A 27,227-nucleotide genomic window follows, 5' to 3' on the forward strand; every position below is an offset into this window, starting at 1 on the left:
ACCTTTTATCAGTTCAGACTTTTGACTTGCGCAAACACATGCCAGTGGGAATGAGCAAGGTTGAATCAATGCGAGATTGAGCTGTCCTGTTTTGTGGCATGCATCATGCATGCATGTGAAGTGAATGGCATGTCAAACATACATTGTTCGGACTACCTACAGTAAGCTATGATGTGATATATGTGCAGTATCATTACACAGCTAAAGATGCACGTACGACATGCCACGTCCACTGATAAGCATGTTAAAGATAAATTACAAGTAGTTATATTCAGTAATTTATAGACACCTGACCCAGGCCAAAAAAATTCTGACTCTCTTTAAAAAAAATGAACGATCATGATTTATAATAAATAGGCAACATTTATTAGATACCCGAGTGGAGTATACCCAGGCTGGGAGACCCCAGCTGCTCAGAAAATATCAAAATAAACAAAACCAAACAGAAAACAAAAAGACTGCATCCTAGTCCTGAAGGATATCCCGATATCCTCCACAGCTCCATGTCCTTAGCAAAAAGGGCTTTGCCTGCCGACCTCCTCAAGTTTGCACACAGCAGTTAACATTTTCACTCTGCCGGTCTCAATTCTGTGAAGGAATAAAAAACAACAGGTAGCCTATCCAGAGGATAGGTGCTCTGTATTGCTGATATCCTTACATATTAACAGCAAAACATATCTGGCTGTTGCTATTGTATAATACTGCAGTGCATGGCAGCAAGATTGGTTCATTGTAATGCTGGGCTATGGCATGCAGTGTTTGGAAGCATCGCATTTATCTGATATTGAAAACATTCACCGGACACTAAGCTGCTGTGGCAATGTCTGTACAAGCCTTTCACTGCCTCTAGTAATATGCTAATAGAGACAGCCATCTCATTATCTACTGCTGGCCCACAGTTATGATATGTGATGTTTTTGCTCAACACTGTCAGGGATAAATCAATCCTGGAGAAAATGGTCAGGATATCCATCGGGACTCCAATCTTTTGGCAGAAATGAAAATGCACTTCAGAAAATGGTACTCCCTGTTCAAAAGAGCATGACCTGAAGAGGCCCCTGCTCCAAGATGAACAATTGACTTTCAAAGATGAAAATTAGTAGGGAACAAGGTACCGGAAGCTGCCACATAAAAGCCTGATTTTCAGAAGCGCTGAGCACCCATGACTCCGATGGAGATTGAGGGGAGCTCAGCGAGCTCACCATCTCTGAAAATCGGGCTTTAAAAGCTTTTAATTTCACTCCAGCTACCAGCTGATCTCTGAACAAGTGCGTCATGTGTGAACTTTAAAACACTTCGTAAGCTAATTTCAACTGCAAGCTCTTTGGGCCAGAGATCTTCTTCGCTCAGTTTGTACCGTGTCTAGCACAGTAGAGTATTGGCCCATGACTGGGGCTACTGGACAGCAGTGTGACACATGTAATAAAGATAATAATGAAGCTATCTCCTGTTGTGTAAGAGTGGGATTGGTAGCAGTTTGACAGCCCTGGTGACTCAGAAAGCCACTGAAAATTCTGTCTTACTGGATTTTAAAATGTTTTAAATTAACAATAATAAGAATTTTAAAAGAGGCAATTAGGTTAGGATTTTCAAAGGGGCTTATGAGAGTTAGGTGCCCAAGTCCCTAGATGGGAATGCCTGACTTCTTTGAGTTTCTGTAAAATACTTAGCTTAAGTGTTCTCGTAAACGATAGGCAAGGAGTTTTGACTGAAGCCAAATATACATCATGCTGATAGTGCTCATGCTTCCCCATGTGAGGAAAATGCACCTCAGTCCTGACTCTCAGCACCGCTGTTATCTCTGTCCCTGCCTTTGCTCTAACACAGACTGGGGAGTTTTCTAATTAAAAGGCTGGGATTGTAAACAAATATCCCCATGGACTTGGCAGAGTGGAATGGGAAGCTCTGTCTATAAGACCTTTAGGTACCACTGTGCCACCTGCGGTACTGTTTCAGCATGAACAGCCAGCATGAACGGATTTGGGATTTTCAATGGCAAACATCAGTCCTCCTCCCTGTTTCTCTCTCCACAGGAGTGCAGTGTTACATGAATAGGTGTTACACACATGCTGGAAGCATTTACAATATGCATCATGGAAGTAACTTGGGGAAAATGGCTTTAAAGAGGTTAGGCTCACATACAGCAGCGTGTTGAGTATTGATGCGAATGGAGTTACTCCAATGCCTCCAGCCACACAGAGGCTGACCTCATAATTCAAGGATTCTTCAGAGGGGCTCCCAAAAGGACCATCTATGTATAGCCTGCAGAAAAAGCAGAAATACTTTTCAACAAACACATTAAAATAAAATACAGTAAAAAGGGTGCAACGAATTTAAAGCCTCTACAGAAACAGTTTAAGTTAAATATTATTTCTGGGACACAGAAGATGAAAGCTTTCCCTGGGAAAGCACATGTGGTGGAGGCTGTAGAAAGGAACCTAGGTCAAGATTGCAAAAAACCCCTAGGAATACCGAATCTCTAGAGACTCTGCATCACTACATGCGATGGCATATTTCTCAGTGATGTGGACAGAGAGGGCCAAACTATGGCTGCCCTATAGTGGAGACAGTAACAACTTTGCTGGTTGTGCTGGGAAGGGCAAGAAGCACTGCCTTCCATTGCCCATTAGGCTAGCAGTCCCAGAGGGGGCCTGCTTCCTGAACATCAGGCATGGCTGAGATGGCTCAACTGCCTACTCTACATTTTCATAAGTGTAGCAAGATCCACTCCCCTGCAGCTTCCCCTCGTGTCCCATTATACTTCACATGGGCACAAGGATTCCAGAGAACATAGGGGTGATCTTGCACATTCTGATCATGCCCAGGAAGAGACATAAATTAGCACAAATGATACAATAAAAGTCTATAAAAGGATGACTGAATAACCAAGAACGACAACAGGGTGTGACACCTCTAGCATTTCAACTCTAAAAAAAATTAAAAAGGGAATTTCAATAGGAAGTCTGCACTTAGGGTAACATTTTCAAAAGTGCCTATGTGATTGGGAGCCCAAGTCCCATTTTCAAAAGTCACTGAAGCACTGAGAAGCTAAGGCCTGGTCTACACTGGAAGGGTGTGGGGGGGGATCTATCGAAGATACGCAACTTCAGCTACGAGAATAGTGTAGCTGAAGTTGACGTATCTTAGATAGAATTAAAATTACTTACTTCGCGTCCTCGCGGCGCACCGCGGCTTCCTTGTCGACTTTACTTCTGCCTCTCGCCGAGCTGGAGTTCAGCAGCTGACGGGAGAGCGATCGGTGATCGATTTATCGCATGTAGTGTAGACACGATAAATCGATCCCCGATAGATAGAGCGCTACCGCTGATCAGGTGAGTAGTGTAGACGTACCCTAAGTCTCATTGAAAGTCAATGCAACTTAGGCTCCTAAGCCATTAAATCACTTCTGAAATGGGAATTATGCATTTTTTAAAATGTTACCTCTAATTCTCTGCGGCAACTTTGAAAATCCCAGCCCCAGTCATTAGGAAAATTATAGACAACTCTATAAAATGTATTGAACAATTTCACATAAATCAAGGTTCTCTTCTGATTAATATTGTAAGGATTGGATGCAGTTTTTGACTCCTATTAGAGAAACCAAACTAACCAGAAGTCGTAAGTATCAGAATAGATGGACTTACACAAAAAAGAGCTAGTCTTTGGTTCTTCATTGTATTACACTTAGTGTAGCTATTTACACTTGTGCAAAGTAATCATAAAACAGGATCAACACTCACTAAATCATCTCAACCAGCGCCTTGTGAAGCTGGGCCTTAAAAACCTCTAAGGATGGAGATTCCTCCCTAGGTAACACATTCCAGTACCTCACCGCCCTCCTAGTGAAATAATTTTTCCTGATATCCAACCCAGACCCCCCTCACTGCAACTGGAGACCATTGCTGCTGCTTCTGTCAACAGCCACCACTGAGATCAGCCTAGCTCCATCCTCTTTGGAACTCCCCTTTAGGTAGTTGAAGGCTGCTATCAAACCTCCCCTCACTCTTCTCTTCTGTAGACTAAATAACCCCAGTTTCCTCAGTCTCTCCTTGTAAGTCATGTGACCCAGCCCCCTAATCATTTCCATTGCCTCCACTCTCCAATTTGTCCACATCCCTTCTGTAGTAGGGGGACCAAAACTGGATGTAATACTCTTGGTGTGGCCTCACCAGTGCTGAACAGAGGGTAATAATCACTTCCCTCGATCTGCTGCCAATGCTCCTACTAATACAGCCCAATATGCCGTTGGCCTTGGCAACAAGGGCACACTGCTGACTCATATCTAGTTTCTTGTCTACTGTAACTCCCAGGTCCTTTTCTGCTGCTTAGCCAGTCGGTCCCCAGCCTGTAGTGATGCATGGGATTCTTCCATCCTAAGTGCAGGACTCTGCACTTGTCCTTGCTGAACCTCATCAGATTTCTTTTGACCCAATCCTCCAATTTGTCTAGGTCACTCTGGAACACATCCCTACTCTCCAGCATATCTACCTCTTCCTCCAGCTTAATGTCACCGGTAAACTTGCTGAGGGTGCAATGAATCCCATCACCCAGATCATTAATAAAGATGTTGAACAAAACCAGTCCCAGGACTGACCCCTGGGGCACTCCGCTTGATACCAGCTGCCAGCTAGACATCGAGCCATTGATCGCTACCAGTTGAGCTGGACAATCTAGCCAGCTTTATATCCACCTTATAGTCCATTCATCCATTCCATACTTTTTTAACTCACTGGCAAGAATACTGTGAGAGACTGTATCAAAAGCTTTGCTAAAGTCAAGATATACCACATCCACCACTTTCCCATATCCACAGTGCCAGTTATCTCATCACAGAAGGCAATCAGGTTGATCAGGCATGACTTGCCCTTGGTGAATCCATGTTGACTGTTCCAGATCACCTTCTTCTCCTCCAAGTGCTTCAAAATAGATTCCTTGAGGACTTGCTCAATGATTTTTCCAGGGACTGAAGTGAGGCTGACTGGTCTGTAGTTCCCCGGGTTCTTTTTCTTCCCTTTTTAAAATATGGGCACTATATTTGCCTTTTTCCAGTCGTCTGGGATCTCCCCCGATTGCCATGAATTTTCAAAAATAATGGCCAATGGCTCTGCAATCACATCAGCCACCTCCCTCAGCACCCTTGGATGCATGAGATCTGGACCCATGGACTTGTGCATGTCCAGCTTTTCTAAATAGTCCTTAACCTGCTCTTTCACCACTGAGGGCTGCTCACTCCCTCCCTATACTGTGTTGTCCAGTGCAGCAGTCTAGGAGCTGACCTTGTCTGTGAAGATCAAGGCAAAAAAAAGTATTGAGTATTTCAGCTTTTTCCACATCATCGGTCACTATGTTGCCTCACCCATTCAGTAAAGGACCCACACTTTCCCTGACCTTCTTGTTGCTAACGTACTTGTAGAAACCCTTCTTGTTACCCTTCACATCCCTTGCTAGCTGCAACTCCAATTGTGCTTTGGCCTTCCTGATTATGCCCCGGCATGCTCTAGCAATATTTTTATACTCCTCCCTAGTCATCTGTCCAAATTTCCACTTCTTGTAAGCTTCCTTTTTGAGTTAAAGCTCATCGAAGATTTCACTGTTAAGCCAAGCTGGTTGCCTGCCATATTTGCTATTCTTTCTGCACATTGGGATGGTTTGTTCCTGCACTCTCAATAAGGCTTCTTTAAAATAGAGTCAGCTCTCCTGGATTCCTTGCCCCCTCATATTTGCCTCCCGGGGATCCTGCCCATCAGTTCCCTAATGGAGTTTAAGTCTGGTGCCTAGGTTGCCACCCACTTCTACTTCCCCTACCAATTCTTCCCTGTTTATGAGAAGCAGGTCAAGAGGAGCACGACCTCTAGTCAGTTCCTCTAGCACTTATACCAGGAAGTTGTCCCCGACACTCCAAAAACTTTCTGGATTGTGTGTGCACTGCTGTATTGCTCTCCCAGCAGATGGCAGGGTGATTGAAGTCCCCTATTATAACCAGGGCCTGCGATCTGGAAACTTCTGTTACTTGTCCGAAAAAAGCCTCATCTACCTTATCTGTCTGATCCAGTGGTCAATAACACACACTCACCACATCATCACCCGGCCTTGTTCCTCTCACATCTAAACTTAACCCAAAGACTCTCAACAAGCTTTTCTCCAGTTCCAAACTGGAGCTCTGAGAAATCATACCGCTCTCTTACACACAATGCAGCTCCTCCACCTTTCCTCCCGTACCTGTTCTTCCTGAACAGTTTATACCCATCCACAACAGTGCTCCAGTCATGTGACCTGCCCCGCCAAGTTTCTGTTATTCCAATCACATCATAGTTCCTCGACTATGCCAGGACTTTCCATTCTTTCTGCTTATTTCCCAGGCTTCTTGCTTTCGTGTACATGCACCTAAGATAACTAGCCAATTGCCCTAGTTTCTCAGTATGAATCAGGAGGCTTCCCAGTCTTGTACCCTCCTCCTTGCATTTCCTTCCGGAATCCCACTCCCCCACCTACCTCTGGGCTTAGGTCACCATCCCCCGACAAACCTAGTTAAAAGTCCTCCTCACTAGGTTAGCAAGCCTGCCTGTAAAGATGCCCTTCCCTCTCTTCGTTTGGTGGATCCCATCTCTTTCTAGCAATATAGTCCCAGAATATCCCATATAGGCAGTGTCTGTGTGTTTGGCTAAATACAATATTCATATGGTAATTATTTAGGAAAACAAGTTGCCTTATTTGTCTCAGAACAAACATTCTATCCCAAATTGGTAAGACTTTATACTGAAGTCCCATTTAAAATAGTTTATAAAGTGTTAGTAGATAATTCCTAGCTATTTTCATAAATGATTAATCAATTTTTATAGTTATTAAATCCCTAAAGTCAACAGGTAGCTTATAATCATGGGTTGTAAACATCTATAACATCTTCTAATGAAGTGCATATGAGCCCTGCTATGAATCTCTCTGATATGCTTATAGCAGTTATTCATCATTTATTAACCATTTAGAAACCATTTGTGACTGGAACCTTAATATAAAAAGTTACTATGAAAACTATTATTTTGATTTAATTGATTTTCAGTGCACATGCACTTACATGCAAAATGAAATCAACATATTAAATGTTTAATTTAATCACTTTCAGTAAAGTTACACAATTTCTCTTCCTACCCCAGAATTCACCATTTATAATGTTTAGTGTTTCACGTACCATCATATATGCCTCTTATTATACCTCCATAATAGCTCTTGCCATAGCACAAAACAAAGGTGCAACAATATCAGAAGTACTGCCAACCTCTCCTCTTTACCTGGATGAATCTCCTCAAATTAGCAACTGATCCTTCTATAAAATAGCTAGATTTCTTTTTTAAAGTCTTTTACATTATTGATCCTATTAATGACTTCATAAATACCTTTATGAAATCCCAGAGCTAATCAATATCAGGTCTCCAGACAGCACAGTGATGAGCATGGCACAAAAACAGATTAGGTAGAAATATGGACAGATAACTTCATTTCCAGGCTGGGAAAGAAATTTAGCAGGATATGTGCATGCATCTTGTAAAAATAGGACTTTGTTTCTATCTTTTCATAAAATATGTTATAACATTTTTCTCTAGTTACTTAATAAATGTACCAAATTGATATATAAACTATATAACTGGGTAACTTCACTCATTACTGAACCAATGACACTTCTTGAGTAGAATACAGCAGTTGCTTAACAGACCACTGCAACATTGCACAGCCATTTAATAGAGATGGTAAAGAAGCATCTGTTACCTAAATGAAATAGGAGTGGGAATGTAGATAGCCACATTGTAATTAATCAAACTGGGATTTGGAACAGAGAACTTTAAAGTATACCTAGACTGCAATGTAAGTCCAGGGTTAGTAGAACTCAAATGACCAGATCCTGGATTTGTTAGCCTAGGGCTTGAACATCTACCCTCATTTGTAACCCAGGCTAGGAATTGTTGAACCTTGGGTCCCAACCAGGGGCTCCAGCCTCTACTTTACATTATGTGGGCCCAAGGACAATCACTCATATCCAGCTTGCCTAGCACCATACCAAAATGTGGCTACTCTAGCCCTTTGTTCATGAAGCAATGTGGGAAAACTTGACTGTTCACCAAACTTGACTGTCCAGAGGACAAAAAAAGTCAGCCCATGGGATCTGGGAATATTTTTGGTGGATTCCCAGGGTCCAATGGGGCTGTGTCTACACTGCAAAGCAATATGGCTTGAATCCTGGGTTAGCACCATTTGTGCATAGATAGAAAGGGGGTTAGAGCTGAACCTGAATTCAAACCCTGGGCTTACAGTGCAGTATAGACTTACCCTTAGAGAACATTGCCACAGATGGTTTAATGACGAATGGTATGCCTCTCAGATGTACATCTCATCTGTAAAATGGCCCCTCCAACAGCACAGTAATACCTAAGATGTTGAGGTCTAATTCTGGGGTATTGGTGTAGGAAAAAAAAATCTGTACTGAATCACCAGGACCAATTCCTGCACCCCATAGGCATTCCTTGGGTGTTTCTCATCCTTGTATTAACCTAGCTAGACCCTGCTTAGCTTGTGAGATCTAACAAGACCACAGCCAAGATGACAGGGATACAAGCACAGAGCAAACACCTGCCTTGCATTTTTTATGAGTTTCCTTTTCTTTCTACAACAAAGTTTTTGGTTCTTCCTTGAATATATAGTGTCATGGCCAAAATCATGAAAAACCAAAAGCAAATCAGGCAAATTGGACTTAAAAAATGATGGCCTGGTATCCTGAGAATAGCTTCACACTACATTGCAGCAATTCCGCAGGCTTGTACAAAGATCTGCTGCAGATGGTCTAAAATCGAGGGCAACGTATTATGGCCTGATCCTACAAAGGGCTAAACAACTCCTGGAAATCCTGAATGCCCTCAAATCCCAGTCACGTCAATGGGAGTTGAAGCTGCTCAACACCTTGCAGAACTGGACCCAGAATCGGCAAATTACTTAAGCAAGTGCTGAATCCTATGCCTCTTATACAAAGCACTTAAGAATATGCTTAAAATGAAGTATATGCATATGTGCTGCTTTGCTGAACTAGGGCCATAAACATCAGGCTTTATTCGAGAATTCCAAAAGGAGCAAAAGCAAAGCTGCATGTATGATCAATTAGAGCTGGACCCTGCTTCCATTCAAGTCAATGGAAAAACTCCCATACTGAAGGATCAAGGCTTTACTGAGCTGACTAAGGATTCAAACTCACAAGCATATGGAGAGTCTTATGTATCTTTTACGGCCTGTCAACACTACCTCCCCTCTCCCCAACTGATAGTAATGAGACGTTTTGCATAAAAACTGGCATGGCCACAAATGAAACCTAATCGTGTTCTATTAAGACAGTCAAGCCAAAGGGAGCTGATTTGATTTCTTGTCTTGATCTTAGTCCCAGATGCATCCTGTTACAGAAAAGTTTTATTTAAAAACATAATTAATTTAAAATGTATAAAGGGATTACAATCTTAATAAAGTTTTATTAATGCCCCCTAGCAAAGCAATTCAAATGAAGTACCATTTTTCACATTTATTAATCTTCAGGCTTAAGGGCTGCTCTCAGTTATTCTAGCACAACATCTCTAAACACAGGAGAGGGAAAGCACAAGGGAAACAAATGTGCCACATGAAGAATCATGGTGTGTGTGTGTGTGTGTGTGTGTGTGTGTGTGTGTGTGTGTGTGTGTGTGTGTGTGTGTGTGTGTGTGTGTGTGTGTGTGTGTGTGTGTGTGTGTAAAAAACCTCAAAGAAACTTGGAGCATGTATGAACTATGTAAAAGTATAACACCTCTGTTGTATTCCACTAAATAAATGCAAGTGCTGCTGCTATGTCCTGCCTTTTTTCAAGGCTTTGGGGAGCAGTTAGGAGGACCAGAAGCGACATTACTGGAGCGAGAAGCTGGATAAGGGAGCTCATTTAAGAGTTCATATAGTATTCCAATTAAGGTAGTATCAGAATTTGTATCTTGAAGAAAAATGGTGAGTACTGAATGTTACTTAAGTTTTGTAAAACACAAGAGGTGAAATCCTAGCCCCATATAAATCAGAGGCATAACTCCTACTGACTTGAGTGTGGATAGGATTCCACCCAAGGAAATGAGTATTGGTACCCCAGATACGTGACCCAGAGACCATTTATGCCAGTGGACAGATTCACACTCACTTCAATAGGCTTTGGATTAAGTCTAAATAAATAGAAATGTATAGGTTTTAGTCCCTCCCTCTGTAGTCTGCTAGACCAATACTTATCTGCCTCACAGGGATGATTCTTCTTGTTTTTCCTGGTGAGGGTCGCGGTGGCAGCATGGAGAGTAGGGAGGACAAGACCTCCTTTTCCTCTGCAACAGGTTCCAGCTCCTCCTGGGGGATTCCTCAGCGTTCCCAGGTCAGTCAGGATATATAATCTCTCCAGCATGTCCTGGGTCTGCCTCGGTACCTCCACCCAGTGGGATGTTCCTGTAGAGTTCCAACAGAAGCCTCCCAAGGGGCATCCTTATCAGGTGCCAAACCACCTCTGCTGGCTCCTCTTGATCCATGGAGTAGGGGCTCTACTCCGAGGCCCTCCCAAATAGCCAAGCTCCTCATCCTGTCTTGGAGAGTAAGCCCAGCCACCCTGCGGAGAAACCTCATTTCCACCGCTTGTATCTGTGATCTCGTCCTTTCAGTCATTACCCAAAGCTCATGATCACAGGTGAGAATGGGGATGTAGAGAGACCTGTAAACCGAGAGCTGGTTGATCTCATGCTCCTGCTTGCCAACTCTCGTGAACAAGACCCCATGATACTTGAACCCTTCCACTAAGGGCAGCTGCTCCCCACCCCTGGACCTGAGGAGAACCACCTTTCTTCCAGGAGAGAAACATGACCTCTGATTTGGAGGTGCTGATTTTCACTCCAGCTGTTTCAGACTCAGCAGAGAAACATTCCTTAACTAGCATTTGTAAAGGACTTGGACACACTTGAGTAAAATGTGCAGAACATCTTTAAGATACAGCCTTTTCTATCAATCCACAAAGCTAAAACTCTCGCCCAGGCTCTTATCTCACTTCTCAACTACTGCAGCATCCTTTTCCCTGGCCTTGACAAATGCAATCTTACTCCACTCTTACCCATTCAGGATGCTGCTGCAATGACCATTTTCCTAGTCTATTGCTCTGACCAAGTCACCTCTCTCTTTAGATCTCTCTCCTCTACTACACCTTCTCTATTGCATTAAACGTAAGCGGCTTCTCTTCACATCCATGATCCTTCACAGCCTATCGCCAACTTACCTATCGCCTCTCATTTACTATCCAGATGTCACCTCCTGCTTCTGATCAGCTCAGGAGGTCAGTCTCCATCACCCACGCATTACATTTTCCAACAAGTACCTTTGTGCTGTCTCCCATTCTGCCTCTTGTGTTTGGGAGGACTCCAACATCACAAAACTACTTCAATATCCTCCTTTAAATCTCTCCTTAAAACTCTTTTTGTGATGCCTCCAAAAATTGACAAGAGTTTGGCACTGGTGTGCCTAGATAACTGCCTATCACACTGTCTCATTGTTTCCTTGTACCACTCCCCACATTTGTCTGTCTGTAGCCATCTGTTGTCTCTTGTTTTATACTTAGATTGTAAGCTCTTTGGGGCAAGATCTATCCTTTTGTTTTGTTTTTAAATAGCATCTAATACAATGTGGTCCTGCTCTATGGCTACGGTAATAAAAATGATAAATGGGACAGAACTGGAACTTTAAAGCTGGGTATATCTGGAACATAAATTAGGCATACAGTGTACAAAGGTATGTGGACAGTTGTTCCTGCCTCATTTTGAACATCTGACCCAATATATAGGTTGCTTAGATTATATTAGTACAAGTTATAGAGGTTAACATTATTTTACCTTCCAAGTAAACCATGTTTGTCATTATCATAGAATACTTGTAACAGCACGGCAAGTTAATAAAGAGATCTCCAAGCAGTTGTTTGGTCTTTGTAAGGTAATATACCATATCTTACATTGTAATTTAAACTTCAAATAATTACCCTAAACTCTGAAAGCACTGTGCTCAGAAAACTTGTAATTGTTGACAGCATTTCAGTATCCTTAGTCTTTTTTCATATTACACAGAGCAACAATTGAACAACACAGGAGTCCGCCTTGGTTTGGACACATTTCCAGACCTACAATATGTATTGCTTTCACGATTTAAAGTGTAACAAAAGGTGACATCTGGCATGTGAAACTGGAAATTCCCTTGTGTTCTTCTGACATTGAAAAGGACAAAGTTTTCATTAAAGAAAACAGCAACCACCTACACATCAGCTTTTTGAAAACCCAATGGGTCCAATTAGCGTCATATATTTCTTTTTACATCAGATGTCAAAGTGCTAATATTTTAATTCAATTTATATTAGAGTTTTTAAGTTTGAACAGCTTGTGCTCAATTTCTATCTGATTGACTATACAATTCTCTCTTTTCAAAATCAAGCACTGCTTTTTTCTTAGACCATGCACAGTAGCTTTTAAAGCCCCCTTCCCCCTTTTTATAGACTCCAGTTTCTTTAGGGTGTTTATTGGTACAATGTCTAAGTTACAATAAAAGGTTTGCTCAAAAACCACATGGAATCAATTACCTTCATATTTTATTTTCACAGAAAGATTCCAAGTCATTATTTCTGTGTAAATTCCAGCAAACATTTTGTTTTGAAACATCTCCACTAGATTTCTCTCTTATTGACTGTGCAAATCTTTCCTTTCATATTTTCCCTTAGACCACAAAGACTGTTATCTTCTTTCCCTTCCAGACAGAATAAGGTCTTTTGAGAGAGACATGTACTAATATGTAATATAGAGATGGAAATTATTCATTTCAGAAGCTATCTAATAGGATTTTAAAGCATCATACAGGAGAAGCCTGCCTGGGAAATTTCCCAGAATGTTACATGGCTTCCTGAAATAAGGAAAAAAAGAATGTAAAACAATACCACCCCGCCGAAGCCCTTGCATTTATAGGATACAATTTCCAAATGGGACACAGTGAGTATGCCACCAAAAATGTGTGGGTATCTAATGCACCTTCAAACCCACAAATCTGTGCACACAAAAGGTAAAAAAAATTCTCTCTCCTTTTGCAGAACAACCCCAGGACATAAGCAGGACATAATTGGGAGATAGGCTTTGTTGGCTCTCTGCACACACAGGGAAATTGGCACTCAATCTGTGTGTACCAATGGGTGCAAAATTATCCAATTCGCATACAGGCATTTGGAGGTAGTGGACCTGCTGTGATTCTTAACACAGGTGGTTTGGGATGGTTTCCTTTGTTTCAATTTACATTTTTATATCAGAAAAGTAGAATGCTTTAAAACAAGGGGTTGGATTCTCTGCTAATGTCTCAAAGCGTATGTCTACACTGCATCTGAGAGGTATGCTTCCCAGCCCAGGTAGATGGACTCATGCTAGCTTAGTTTGAGCTAGGATGCTAAAAATAGCAGCATGGACATTGCATCACATGTGGTGGCTTGGGCTAGCCACTCAAGTACAGACCCAGGGGGGCTAAGTGGGTTTGGATGCAGGTGGCTAGCCTGAGCTGCTGCCAGGGCTGCAATGTCCACCCTAAGTTCCCTTTAAGCTGAATGGCCGCCCAGCAGCATGTTTAGTGCAGTGCACGTGCTTAGGGAACCAGCTGCGGCAAGGGGGAGGGACGCCCTTCCCCCAGCCTCCACCTAGCCTGGTCCTCAACCTGTCAGAGGGGTGCCCGTCCCCCAGCCTCAATTCACCCTGCAGCCTGGACCTCATAGACTCTAAGACTTTAAGGTCAAAAGGGACCATTATGATCATCTAGTCTGACCTCCTGCACAATGCAGGCCAAAGAATCTCATCCATCCACTTCTACAACAAACCTCTAACCTAAATCAGAGTTATTGAAGTCCTCAAATTGTGGTTTGAAGACCTCAAGTTGCAGAGAATCCTCCAGCAAGTGACCTGCCATGGGCTGGCCCCAAGCACAACTGGATCGGGACCAGGCACAGACCCAGGCACGGCTGGGGCGGGGCAGCACGGCACAGCCCCAAAGCAGCCTGGGCTGTCCCCAAGTGCAGTTAGAGCAGCCCAGACAGCCCTCCCCCGGCCTGGACCTGCTGAGTCCAGGGCAGAGGCATCTATCCTGCAGCCCTAGTGCTCCCTGGTAGGGACGGGCGCCTCTCTCCCCCAGCCCAGGTGCTGCTGCAGGGAGAGCGAACTGGGGGGAGTCCTCCAGTAGCCCTGGAGCACCCTCCTGCACCCCAAACCTCTGATCCCTGGCCCCATCCCAGAGCCTGCACCCCCAGTCCTTCACCCCCTACACCCAACCCTCTGCCCCAGCCCTGAGTCCCTCATCCCTGGATTCACCCTAGAGTCCACATCACCAGCGAGAGCCCTCACACCCCTGAACCGAACCCTCTGCCCCAGCTCTGGGCCCCCTCCCATACTCCGAACCCCTCAGCCCCATCCCTACCACCTGAATTTTGTTATGTGCATCAATATGAAGCTGATGTGTCACACATCACCTCCATACTGGTGCACATAACAAAATTCATTCTGCACATGGGTGGGAAAAATTAGAGGGAACCCACTTCTGTTTTAAGTGTGCTAGCTCACGCTGAGCTAGTGCAAATCTGTCTACCCAGGCTAGGAATCACATCCTCCCAGTTGCAGTGTACACATTACCAACCATCTCCAGCCACTTAGGGTAAGAATCTTCTCTCCTGTGTCAATTGCCCACAATCTCTGGTCATACAATGAAGGAGGGAGTGTGCTGGGGGCACGGACATGATGGAGAGAGCATCAAAGAGGGGCAGAGTAGCAGCTTTGCTACACCCAATTCTCCAGCCCTAATCTGCACAGGGGCTATATGGCTATGATGGGATGTACCTACCCTGCACTGGTTCAGCAGGGGTTAACCACACAACGTGGGTCAAGGAAGATATGCCCCATTGCCCCTGCTGGGCTTGCGCCAGCTGGAACTTGGGTATAAATGGTAGGGCTGGAAGCTGAAGGGAACAGGTGTGTGTTGCAGGCTCCTGCAGAGACTGCTAGATCTCCAAGACACAGAAGCCAGCTGGGCTGAGCTCCAACTGACCCCCAGCCGCCCGCCACTACGAATGGAAGAGAGACAAGCCTCAAGATGGCCAGACTCAGAAGGAAGGGTAGGAAGTAGCCCAGGGGAACTAGACATTGATCCAGTTGTGGAACTGGGGATGGACTCAGCATGTTTTGCAAGGACCCCTGCTGATCCTGTGGCGGATACACCTGCCACAAACAGGGCCTTGGGCGAGTAAGGAGGGCCTGGGTTCCCCTACCCTGGGTGCCAACCACCCCTGGGTGGTGGCCCATTCTCCTCTGGCCACTAGGCTGCGCTGCACTGCTAGGAGGGCAGGTGCCACAGACTCTGACCACTAGGCTGTGCTGCCCTGGGAGCCAGGGCTGTTATGGCAATGCGAGAGATTAGGCCACTCAGGTCCTGAGTCCTCTGCCTTAATTCCCCCACAACCTAGTGACCTCCGGATGGGGGTAGCTACCCAGTTACAATGGTCCTGAGCTTGGGAGCCACAGTTCCACCCTCTCCAATCTGTCTGACACAGCAGGCCAGAGTGCAGTATTAAAGCTAAAATGTTTACTCATTCACTGTCAATGAAATCCTCATTCATTTGTATTGATTGATAACAGAACATTTAATAAATTAGGCCACAATCCTCCATTAGTATCCAATAGTACACCTATAAATGAGACTCCACATGAGTGCAGGGGCTAGCAGATCCCAGTGCAGTGTTGGGGCTCAGATGCCAGTGTAAATACAGAGATAGCCAGATTGAAAGATAACTTCAGAGAGAAAGTGGCCTTATACATAACTAAAGGTGAGATTTTCAAAGATGCTTAGTGCTGGCCTAACTGCTTCATTGCTAAAGCTTTCATTGAAGTTAATGGAGTAGAGCTAGACCAGTGTTGAGTGCATTTGAAAATCCCACCCTTCATTGGTCAGGGCATGATCCCGCACCAACTGGGAGGCCACAGGTGTTTTACTGCTAGCTTCTCTCACAACTGCATCGATTCCTTCATAACTGAATGAATATTGTGCAATGTACTTAAACAGAGAACCAACATTTCTTATTACTGTCTTTATAGTAGGCAGGTAGCAAGACTTTATTGCAGTAAAAAGGTCTGTAGAAGCCTGTATATGAACTGCATGAATTAAGACACTTTTGTTCTCTCAAAGTAATATGCATATTATCTGTACCAAAATTTTTGGTTCAATATTCTTAATGTTATGTTAATTTTGTTTCCTGGGAGCTTTTTTATTGCCTCTTCACAGAATGTGTCTAAAATGTTCCTGTGATTAAATGTTACATATAATTTTATTTCATTATAACAAGAAATCCAATGTTCTGTTATTTCCTTACTACTTTCCTAATTACATCAGATATTCTCCTAAACTGCCTGAGAAATGTTTTGCTCTTCTACAACATCATTGCATCAGTGTTACCTAAATAAAGTTAAACAAGCAAAACATTTACACCTTTAATAGTGTCAGCCTTTTGAGAACACACTAGTATAATTGTCTCTCTGAAGGCTAGATTCAGATATAATATAGAGATACCAGAAGGTTTCCTTGGGCATCTGCAAATGCATGTAGGAATCTGAAAGCTGAGGTGTTTATATTGAATCCAGTCCTGAAAAGAGATGTTGAAGGTGGTTGAGGGGATGTCAATTGAATTTCAAATCTCTCCTTTGTATATTATTTACTTATGTATTCAGTGCCATGGTGATTGAACATTTCCTACAATAAATTAGCTTTAAAATAGTCAACAGTAGCAATGCATTTTTCCCTGTTGCCCTGTTTTTATTACAATGGGAACTCTTAATCCCCTGTATGACAATGCTTGGAACCCACACTGGAGTTTGTTTGTCACACAGCCTGACCACTTCTCTTTAGCAGCAACACCACTCTGTTCTGTCAGTGTAATCACTGTCCCCTGCCTCTGCTGGCATCACCAGTTCAGACCCTTGACACTCACCAGGCCAAAGTCTATGCTAAGTCAATGCCATTGACCCCCATTTAAGATTGCACACAGTATACAAAGAAGTGAAGAAATCAGACTGCTATCTTTAGACCCCAATTCAAGTTTTTCGCACCTCCAACAGTTACACATGCTTCTTGGCTATTTGAACTAACACTGAAGAATAAAAGATAGATGGGAATCTAACCATCCAAGAGACCAAGCAGTACTGCCAATGCTCAGATATTTGCAAATTTAAAAAAAAAAAATCACAGCCTAAAGTATTTTATATGTTGCCTTAGGATTCACCAGCAGTGGCTAATGAGGACTTTGCTGTGCTAAGAAGCAGATCCTCATGCAACTGCTTTGCATCTATAAAAACCTTGTTTTCTGTCGCTCTGCATTGCTCAAGAAAACATCTTATCTCTGAAGCAAACATTTTCTGGCAAAGCAGTTAAAAAATAAATACAATCATGGAAATTTTGTCCCAGTTTTCCAACAAAAATTTACAACAAAAAATGTGCAACCAGCTATATGAGGTTGTCCAAAAGTGGAAGGTAGGAAGTGGGGAAGATATAATTTTCCTATTTTTCATCAAAAACATCTTGATCACCATTTTCTGATCAGTGCTATTTAGTTTTCTTGTCAAATCCTGAAATGCTGAGTTGCTGCAGCAGTGGAGAACTACCAATCAAGAAGAAAAGGCAAGATGATAGGTAGAAATCTAACTGCCCAAGAGACCAACCCAAGGATGGGTGGGTGGGTGGCTGGGATGTAGGATGCTGGAGAAGGAAGACTGACAAACAGAATTACTGGTAGGTAATTTCCTCTTCTCACATGTAGAATCTTCTCCCATTTTACAATGCAAGCTTTGCACTAAATAGGAGTAACAAGCAGTAAGACTCAGAGGAGGAGGAGAACTACACTAATCATTATGGATGAATTTTTCTGAGTACAGGGGAGAGAGGTAAAGCATACAGCTACCTAACTGCCCACAGTGCTTAAAGGATCTCCCAGCTAGGGGCCCCAAGATCATACAACATCAGGATTGGAAGGGACCTCAGGAGATCATCTAGTCTAACCTGCTGCTCAAAGCAGGACCAATCCCCAGACAGATTTTTGCCTCAGATCCCTAAATGGCCCCCTCAAGGATTGAACTCACAACTCTAAATTTAGCAAGCCAATGCTCAAACCAAACCACTGAGCTATCCTTCCCCCCGACTCAAGGGACATGAGTAAGAGGAGCTAACATAATCCTGGCAGACTCTAACGTTTAGCCTGACAGATAGATGTAGGTGTGTAAAATCCAGGTTAAATATCTGCAAGAAGGAAGGCGGAGGATAAAGAAAACTCCACGAGCACTGGAGGAGTGAACTGATATAAAACCTGTTCTATCTCAATACACGTGGCAAAAACAGGAATGCCAAAATCTAGGCCAAGCTCAGCCATTCCAGGCTCTGAAATTACACCTGCTGCATAGTTGAAGTGAAAGGGATATAGAGAAAGAGAATAGGCTGGTTTATATGGTAAATTCTCCAGTGAATTAGACGCTTAGAACAGGGCAGATCAAAATGAACAAAAATCCTTGAATGCGTAACTGGCTTGTAATGGGACCACAAAGACAAGGGGCACTTAACATATAGCACAGCTAAGTAGAAATCCTTTGCTACACAATATTTAATAAACTAAAAAGAAAGGTATCTATAAACCATTTCCACACACTGAAGGTGAGCTGGGTAAGTAAAGAAGACTAACCAAGGCAAAAAGCCATAATCCCTCTGGAGAAACTCCCTTGTTCACTCAGTGAGAAATTCTCTCTCATAATCATGGTCTTTTGATGGAAAGATCCTCTCTTGAACTGACCTATCCAGAGCACAGAAGGTTTCCCTGACGGGCAGTCTCACTGGGAGACAATAGTAGGAACAGCTAAAGAGGTTAGAAATCCAGTAGGCTTCAGGTTCTACAGAAGGCAGAAGACTCTCTCTGAGCCTAGGTGCCAGAGAAGCTGTAGGACCTCCTCTGAAGACCACTCTGAGCAGATGGGAATTGAGCTCTCCAGGTTAGTGGAAGGGAGGCCCTTTGCCTTTACATCAGTGGTCAGACTACCTCAGCTCCATAGCTTCAGTATCTTGCTGATAGCTTCTGGCCTGGAGAGGAAGATGTAAAACCAGCAAGACAAAAATGGATGGGATCCATATCCACTGAAAGCTGCAGTGATCCAGATGTAGGGTATCAGGCTGTGGGTGGTCAGGCCTAGTGGTCGAAATGAAAGTTCAACCTACTGGTCAGAGCTAGGTCCAGCAGGGAAGAGTCCAAGAGAAAAGCAATGTTCAATACTGGAGGGACATAAGCCGAATCCCAGAGCTGGGGGGGTGGGGGCGGTAAACCAAGATTGCAGTCAGAAGGTATAGCTGAAGGGTTAACCAGAGTCACAGTCAGGAGGCGTTGACGAGGGTCCAAAGCCTATACAGGTACAAGCTGGGGTTGGGACTGGGACTTGAGAAGGAGCAACACAAGGAGCAAGCTGGCTTTGCCCCTGACACCAGAGATGAGGATCAACACCAGTAAATAAAATGGCAAGAGAAGGGCAAGGTCTACTGGACCTCTAGTGGAAGTTTCTGGAGGTGATATAGGCCTAGGGATGAACCCAGAGAGCAGTCCATGCATAAAAGCTGATGATGCTACCAGAGAATTCCACCACATCCAATTATTACAGCCCTGAATAGCTACTTGACATCTTAGTTGCCCTTCTCTGAATATCTGCAACAATTTTCTTGCCCAAATAGTGAAGGGCCCACTATGCAGCATTCCAACCTCAGTCTTGCTAAGGCTGTATACAACAGCATCATTATTCATAAGTAATAGAATCTGCATGTCCTAAGATTGAGAAACTCTATCTTTTCAGGTTGTTGAGCCCTTTTAAAGCCAAAAATATTCAGGACTCCTTTATATTTACTGTAAAAGTAAGCGGAAAATAATGATTCACTGAGAAAAGTGATATAATCCTACAGAATTTGTTTGTGTTTTCAAGAAATTGACAGACAACATCTGACCTTGAAGGGGAAGGGTGTGCAGAGAGCGGGGAAGTGAGGTTTTCTTTGCGTTACACTGTGATAAATTTTTCAAAGCATTCTGACCCTTGAGATTGCCCTTCATCACCTGGGGGGTCATTACCACTAGCTGAGAAACACTCTCATAGGATAGTGTTACTGTAAGAAACTGAATCAAATGAGGGCCTGATCCTGTGCAATTATTGTCATCACAGTAATGTCATATCATTCCTCAATGTGAAGCTGTGAAGGAATAAGGATGGATGCGGTAACTATTTGCAGGATTCGGTCCAGCATATGAGCTCATCTCCCCTTTTTATGGATCAGTGGATTGAGCAGAGGCCAGGGAGAAAGGAGATCAGGTTTCCCACCTCTCGTACTGATTCACTGTCACAATTTGAGGAAGACATTTAATTCTTCCCAGCTTGGGGAATGGGATAAAAATACTTCTCATATCTAGGTGTTGGGAGGCTTCATTAATGTTTGTGATGCTCTTTGTGATCCCTTGATAGAAGCCACTCTACAATGCAAAGTACTATCCTAGCTCATTTTTCTGTATTACTGTTTTTTGAGCAGTTGTCTCCCTTCTTATTTTTTGATTATTTTGCTTCAGGTTTGTTACTGAACATTTATGCATATTAAAGTTCATCTCCTTTTTATTTCCACCAACCTCTAAGCTTGCCAGATCATTCTGCAGTTTCAAGCCAACTGCGCTGGAATTTACTGTCCTTCCCAGCCTGATATCACCTGAGGTTCTAATGAATATGACATTTACATTTCCCTCCTTGTCATTCAATATTTAATATATTGAAAGGAACAGGTCCCAAGATGGATTGCTGCATTTTTGATACTTCACTCCATTTGAAACAGTCTGATTAAAACTTCTCACTGCTTGCAATCTGTCAGCCACTTTTTTTAAAATCCAAACTAAAGGACCCTTATTTATACAGTATTTTTCTAAATTTTCTGTAGGTCAAATTCTGGACCCAAAGAAGTTAGTGGGAAAAATCTCATTGATTTTACTGAGACTAAGATTTGGCCATAGGTGATTTGAAAGTTACTTAATGAAGCACTTTTATCTACCATATGACCTTTGTTCACCACAGAATGTAGTGATTTAAATCACCAATTTTAATCATGATTTAAATCTTTTTTGTATGTCATAACCTGATATCTACATTGTTTAACCATCTACCTACGGCATCATTGAGGGGGGCCAGGTGTGTAGTCCACCCTCCAATCTTCTAATTGTGCACTCCTTTACCACATGTTTGACCATCTGCATCACTGCCCCACAGTCACCTGAGAAGACTGGGGTAAACCAGATTTCTGCATTGTAGCAGACAGCCTGTTAAGCCTAGTCCAGGATCTGTGCCCCAGGTTGCAAACTGGTGGGTGTAAATTAGGGCTTCTGAAGTTTGTCAGAATGTGTCTTTCCTTCCCAGAGGTGTTGTCCCTCTGCAAGAACACAGCTGCCAGCCCTAATATGCCATTGTTCATCCGAGCCTGGCAATGGACCACAGCACTGGGCATGAATGCATGAGTGGCTGCTGCAAAAGGATTTTGTGAAGTTAGATATGGCAAGTCAGCAGGAATTGAAGGTGCACGCATTTTATTTTGGAGGTGAGCTGAGCTTCTTATGGGATTGATTATTTGCACCTATTGGAACCACTGTCAGCCTTGTGTGCAGAAGGCTGTTTCCAGCCGTCATAGTCCTCCATGTGGTTTTAAGGGTGACGGCATCTCATGGAAGTTTTGGGGGAGATGTATGAGCCAACACATATAAGACAACCGCTAATGAGAGAGGTGGCTGTATTCAACTCCGAATCAATGAAATACCGATGCTGACTTCTGTCCCAAACTGCTGCAAATATTCCACTGGAGCAAATGCCAGTGCCAGGACTGAGACTTGTAGTACATTTGCTTCCGCTTATCAAGAGGTTCCTGCTAGCTACTGGATTAAAGCATTGCAGGAGTGTGATTTTTTTTCTTTAATTCTTGTAGATAGATTTAGATACGGTCCAGTTTTGACTCTTAAATAAGTGACAACTGTCTGGAAAGGGAGTGCATGATCTTCAACACAAGGGGCTGATTGGCCAGGCAACTGTACAGATGTAAAGTTGCGGTGAATAACTTGATCTTGGATGGATTGCCCTCATCTGAAGCCAGCCTGAACAAAGGGCAATTGTGCAGCCTGAACAAAGGGCAATTGTGGTTTAATAACCTTGTTGATGCACATTAGAATCAGTATCTCCATACTCTTGTATGTGACACAAAGGAGAGAGATGGGTGGATAGCTCTTGGAATCTTCCAGCAGTTTTCCTAGGGATGCAGTTGTCCTAAAAATATCAATTAAAGAACTAAAGCAGCCAACTTTTGGGCCTACATGAAGTAGGGACTTTATATGGACACAATCCAGACCAGAAGCCTTTCCTGTTTTCATAAGTTCTATGGCACACTACAGATCTTTACAGAAAAAGGAGCCTCAGTTTTGAATCTGCACAGGAGCTGGCCAACTCTATAATGTTAATTCTGACTACACAGCAGTTTTGACTTACCCAAGTTCTGTGTATGGCCTTGGGGTGGGACGTAACAGCATTTCTGGTGATTGAAAACTCCTTTGTGATGAGGATGGTGTCTCCAGAAAGCCTGGCAGACCATCAAGAGACTTTCTGGCTAGAATGATTTAAGTCCATCTTTGTCAATGTCTCTTTCCATTGATTACACCTGGTTTGAACCAGCAGTTGAAGGAGTTCCTTGCTCTTATTAATGGCTTCCTATTTGTTACCAGTGAATCTGAACTTCTGGTAGAGCTTACTCGTGTCTGATGACCAGCCTGAGATATACTGTCAACAACAGCCTCTACGGATTGGTTTCTTAGCAGCTGCCTGAACTGATTTGCAGAAAATTTGACAGGGCATATATACAGTCTTTTCATGGTGTCCTCTGTGAGTGGTGCAAAGTGAAACAAAAGCAGACAAAATGCAGAATGCAGATTCATGTTCCAAGCAAAAATCAGCCTGAAAGAGATGTCCTTTGAAGGGGCACCTTTCGGGGCCAGCATCGCAAGCACTAGCCCTGGGGCCAGTTCTCAAAGTTGCTGCAATTCAATATCAAGGGGATATTGGCAGCAAAAAGGGATATCCTTCTCCATCTAGCTACAATCCACAAACACATGTAATCTTCCTCCAGGAGATGAACTCCATCACTGATTATTTAAATTCAACACGCAGGAAACGTTGATTTAAATAATCAATTTTAATCCTGTTTTGCATTTCTACATTTTTAGTTATTTTCCTAAAGAAAGGCTGATTCTCATTAGTTGGTAGCCATTAAAACATGTTTCTTTGCAACAAAACATAGCCTTTTCATTAAATTTGGTGTTTGTTAACCATGAGGATACACTATATCTATACACATTTATTTAAAGTGATATTGCTTAAAGTAAGCATCTGCATGAATGTAAGTTTTTATTGTAGAAAATGGTTAAAGATGCATTTCTTATCTACTAGATGATGGCTATTTTTTAACTTGTGATTTGAGCCACGCTGTTTGGATGGAATCTCAAATTAAGAATACATAAAATTCAATTAAGAATACATAAAACAGCAATTGTATTCATTTTGGTTAGTTAATTAAATAAAACTACCTTAAATGTGCTGGAAACAAAAAAGCTTATCAAAACATGATCTGTATTTAAAATTAACTGATTAATTAAACAAAGGAAATATTATCCATAGTTAGTGAAGTGAACTGATTACTTCTGGTCACTATGTCCTTCAAGATTTTAGAAACTAAAAGATCTCATTCCCTCACACCTAGTTTTCTCATAAATTAGAAGAAGAAAACAAGCTTTCCTGCTTGTTTTGACTCCTAGTTGGTTTTGTAACTTTGAATGAGCTAATCATTGTACTGAACTAGTTGAATTAACTGAAATAAAGAAAATATTCCTTCTGCACCTGCAGATGAAGAGGCTACTGCTGTCAAAAGCTGGTTTCACACTTCAACAAACTTTGGTTCCAGATGCTCAGGCAGTGACTTCCACCAGTTCAGTGTCTTGACTTTCAAACTTGGCAGCAAATGTATACCACTTGATATTTCTGTATTTAATTTAAAGGATTTTAATAGATTACAATAAGTTTAGGTCTTAACATGGACTGAAAATTTCACATTTAAATTTTAAAAAATATTTAAAATTTACCTTAAATTAAAAATAAATCTGATTTAAATACAAAATTCTGATTTTTTAAAATTACAAATCAATTTTTATGCACCCTGGTCCACCAAATTGTACTTAAAATCAGCTATAAATAAATTATTATTATTGTCCTGGCAGTAGCACACAAGGACTGCAAACAGAGAGGGGGCACCAATACCCTAAGCAAAACACAGTACACACACACACACACACACACACACACACACACACACGGCTGTCTCTTCTTCAGATAGCTGATGCACAGGTAGTAAGCTATGAGTTGACTTTTATGAATCTATGTTGTTCATTATGAATCCAACGTGTCCCTCCTATTCTTTTCTCTTTGGTGGAATCCCCTTGCTATTTCAAATATTAGTTCAAATATTTTACTTAGATCATAAGCTTTTGGAGACTTTTTGTTCTCTCTCTGTACAGTGCATAGCACAATGGCTCAGGCTCCTAGACGTGACAGTAATACAAATAAATAATAACAATACTTTATTTAAAGTCAGACTAACAGGTTCATCATTTTGTTGCTCCCCTCTGTAGACTCGGAGATCGTATTTACCTTTTCCCTAATTGTTACACACACGACCTCTTTGCCAAGACGTCAACATGTATTATTAATGCTATTACTATTATTTCTATTGTGGCAGCACCTAAGAGTCCCCAAACATAGACCAGGGCCTCATTGCACTAGGCACTGTGCAAACATTTAACAAAGACAGAATCTACCACAGAGGGGAAGGATGGTTCCGTGATTACGGCACTAACTCCAAGCCTGAAAAGACCCAGGTTCAATTCCCTGTTCTACCACAGACTTCCTTTGTGACCTTGGGCAAGTCACTTACTTTCTCTGTGCCTCAATTCTCCATCTCATCTTACATGAAGATAATAGCACTGGCCTATTTCACAGGGGTTTTGCGACGACTTATATGTTAAAGGTCGTGAGATGCTCAAATACAACAGGAACGAGGGCTGTACAAGTAACTTGGATGGATAGAGAGCTCAGAATAAGTCAATAAGGGGGGAGGAAGGAGAAGATAACAGTACACATACATGTGTCTCTATAAATTAATAGTTATAAGTGATCACCAGCTTAACTGATAAGGTGGTGGTTCTATACATTTTGATGGGGAATTCCTGACAAGTGCCAGAGGCAGCATGGGAGAAGGTGTTAAGACATCTGTGGGAAAAGCTAAGAGGTCTTCAGTTTCCTCTACTAATTCATTTGGAATTCTTGAGTGTTTCTCATATGGCCATGACAAATTTTACCAGTAATAATGATGATGATATGATACTTGACTCAGGAGCATCGTTTCTTAAAATTATTTTCTTTTTCAATGTCTCTTGAGTGTTCCATCCATAAAAGTTGCTCACCAGTTTGGGAAAATAGCTCTCAAATATTTTAGTAAGAAGAATCATCTTCTTGGACAACATAAAATGGATATAACAGGAGGAACAGCTATCAATTTTAAAAATAGAAGTAAAACGGGTAAAGTAACAAAAATGTTGGTGTTGGGGTCTGTTTATTCAGCAAAGCAAGATGCTTTCCCTTACACTAAAGGCTTTACATGTAGATTTAAGGGCCCAAACATTCTAGTACAATACAGCTACTTTGCAACGGTACCAGAATCTGACTGCAGAGCCAGCCTAATTATCAATGGGGAATTACTCACTGTAAGAGGTATCCTCCGCAGATGTAGAACTGATGCAATCAAACATTTGCAACACCCCTTTCAGGGGTGCTCTGCAGTCACTGAATGTAGTTGAAGATCTGGTCCAATAAAGGACAACAGTTTCAAAAATGGGGATTATGATGCCAAACATCCATGTGAATCTCAAGAATCCAGCTATTAACAAAGTGGTCAGTTCGATTAGGTTGTTTAATAATGTGAAAACAAAAGCCATATGAACAAAGAGCAAAATCTTGCCTTGACTGGCACACTGAAAGGGAGCAGAGAGGAAGCTCCGTGCCACAGGAATGTGACTGGCTCACGGCCCAATTCTATGGAGAGAGGCAGGGAACAGTGCCTTGTCTCAGATGCACTTTGTTGCCCTTCTGAGTAGGAGCCAGATGCTGACCAGCATTCTGCTGGCTAGTGCTTGATGCTAATGGGAGCACATGTGCTAGCCAGCTTGGAGCGCTAGCAGACACCGTGACCCAGAAACTACTTTCCAATGAGGACACAGAGATCAAGCAGGTAGACTAGCCCAATATGCTGCTGTTACTTGTGCAGGGCAAAGAGGATCCTCTCTTACACCCCCTTGTGCATCAACACAGCAAAAGGCAGGCATCCACTCCATGTCAATCAATACTTACAGCAGGGGTCGGTAACCTTTCAGAAGTGGTGTGCCGAGTCTTCATTTATTCACTCTAATTTAAGGTTTCGCGTGCCAGTAATACATTTTAACATTTTTAGAAGGTCTCTTTCTATAAATCTATAATATATAACTAAACTATTGTTGTATGTAAAGTAAATAAGGTTTCTAAAAGGTTTAAGAAGCTTCATTTATAGTTAAATTAAAATGCAGAGCCCCCCAGACTGGTGGCCAGGATCCGGGCACTGTGAGTACTGCTCAAAATCAGATCGCATGCCGCCTTCGGTACGCGTGCCATAGGTTGCCTACCCCTGACCTATAGCACATCATTTTTCTGAAATATTACTACAGCACCCAGAAACCTCTAGTGTACAATCAGGGCCCTGTTTGCTAAACAAGCTCTTTAAAATTATATTCACCACAAAAAATAAAACTGTTCCTTCAAATTCAGTCATCTTCCCCATTAAATGCTTAAAGGGTGATGATACAAAACCCAGACTTCTGTCTTTTTGTCAAGGGCAGCATGAAATGGAGCGTCACTCTGCTCCCTTCTAAATCAGTTGGACTCAACTCAAAACTACAAAATTTTTCTTCTTAAGTTCACTGCCAAGTTTGAGGC

General features: G+C 42.4%; 1 protein-coding gene across 2 annotated transcripts in view; it reads right to left on the reverse strand.

The window, feature by feature from the left end:
• Nucleotides 1–27,227, reverse strand: part of NOX4 (NADPH oxidase 4) — a 173,800-nt gene that overhangs the window by 16,034 nt on the left and 130,539 nt on the right. Inside the window, exon 13 of one of the 2 annotated variants that reach the window (XM_030559092.1) lies at nt 2,143–2,262. The exons of the other annotated variant lie outside the window; for it this stretch is intronic. Within the exon in view, the coding sequence (XP_030414952.1) occupies nt 2,143–2,262 (120 nt within the window). The remainder of the gene's footprint in view (nt 1–2,142; nt 2,263–27,227) is intronic. 2 annotated transcript variants of the gene reach the window in all.

The sequence above is a fragment of the Gopherus evgoodei genome, chromosome 1 (assembly GCF_007399415.2).
Source record: "Gopherus evgoodei ecotype Sinaloan lineage chromosome 1, rGopEvg1_v1.p, whole genome shotgun sequence".
Lineage (NCBI taxonomy): Eukaryota > Metazoa > Chordata > Testudines > Testudinidae > Gopherus > Gopherus evgoodei.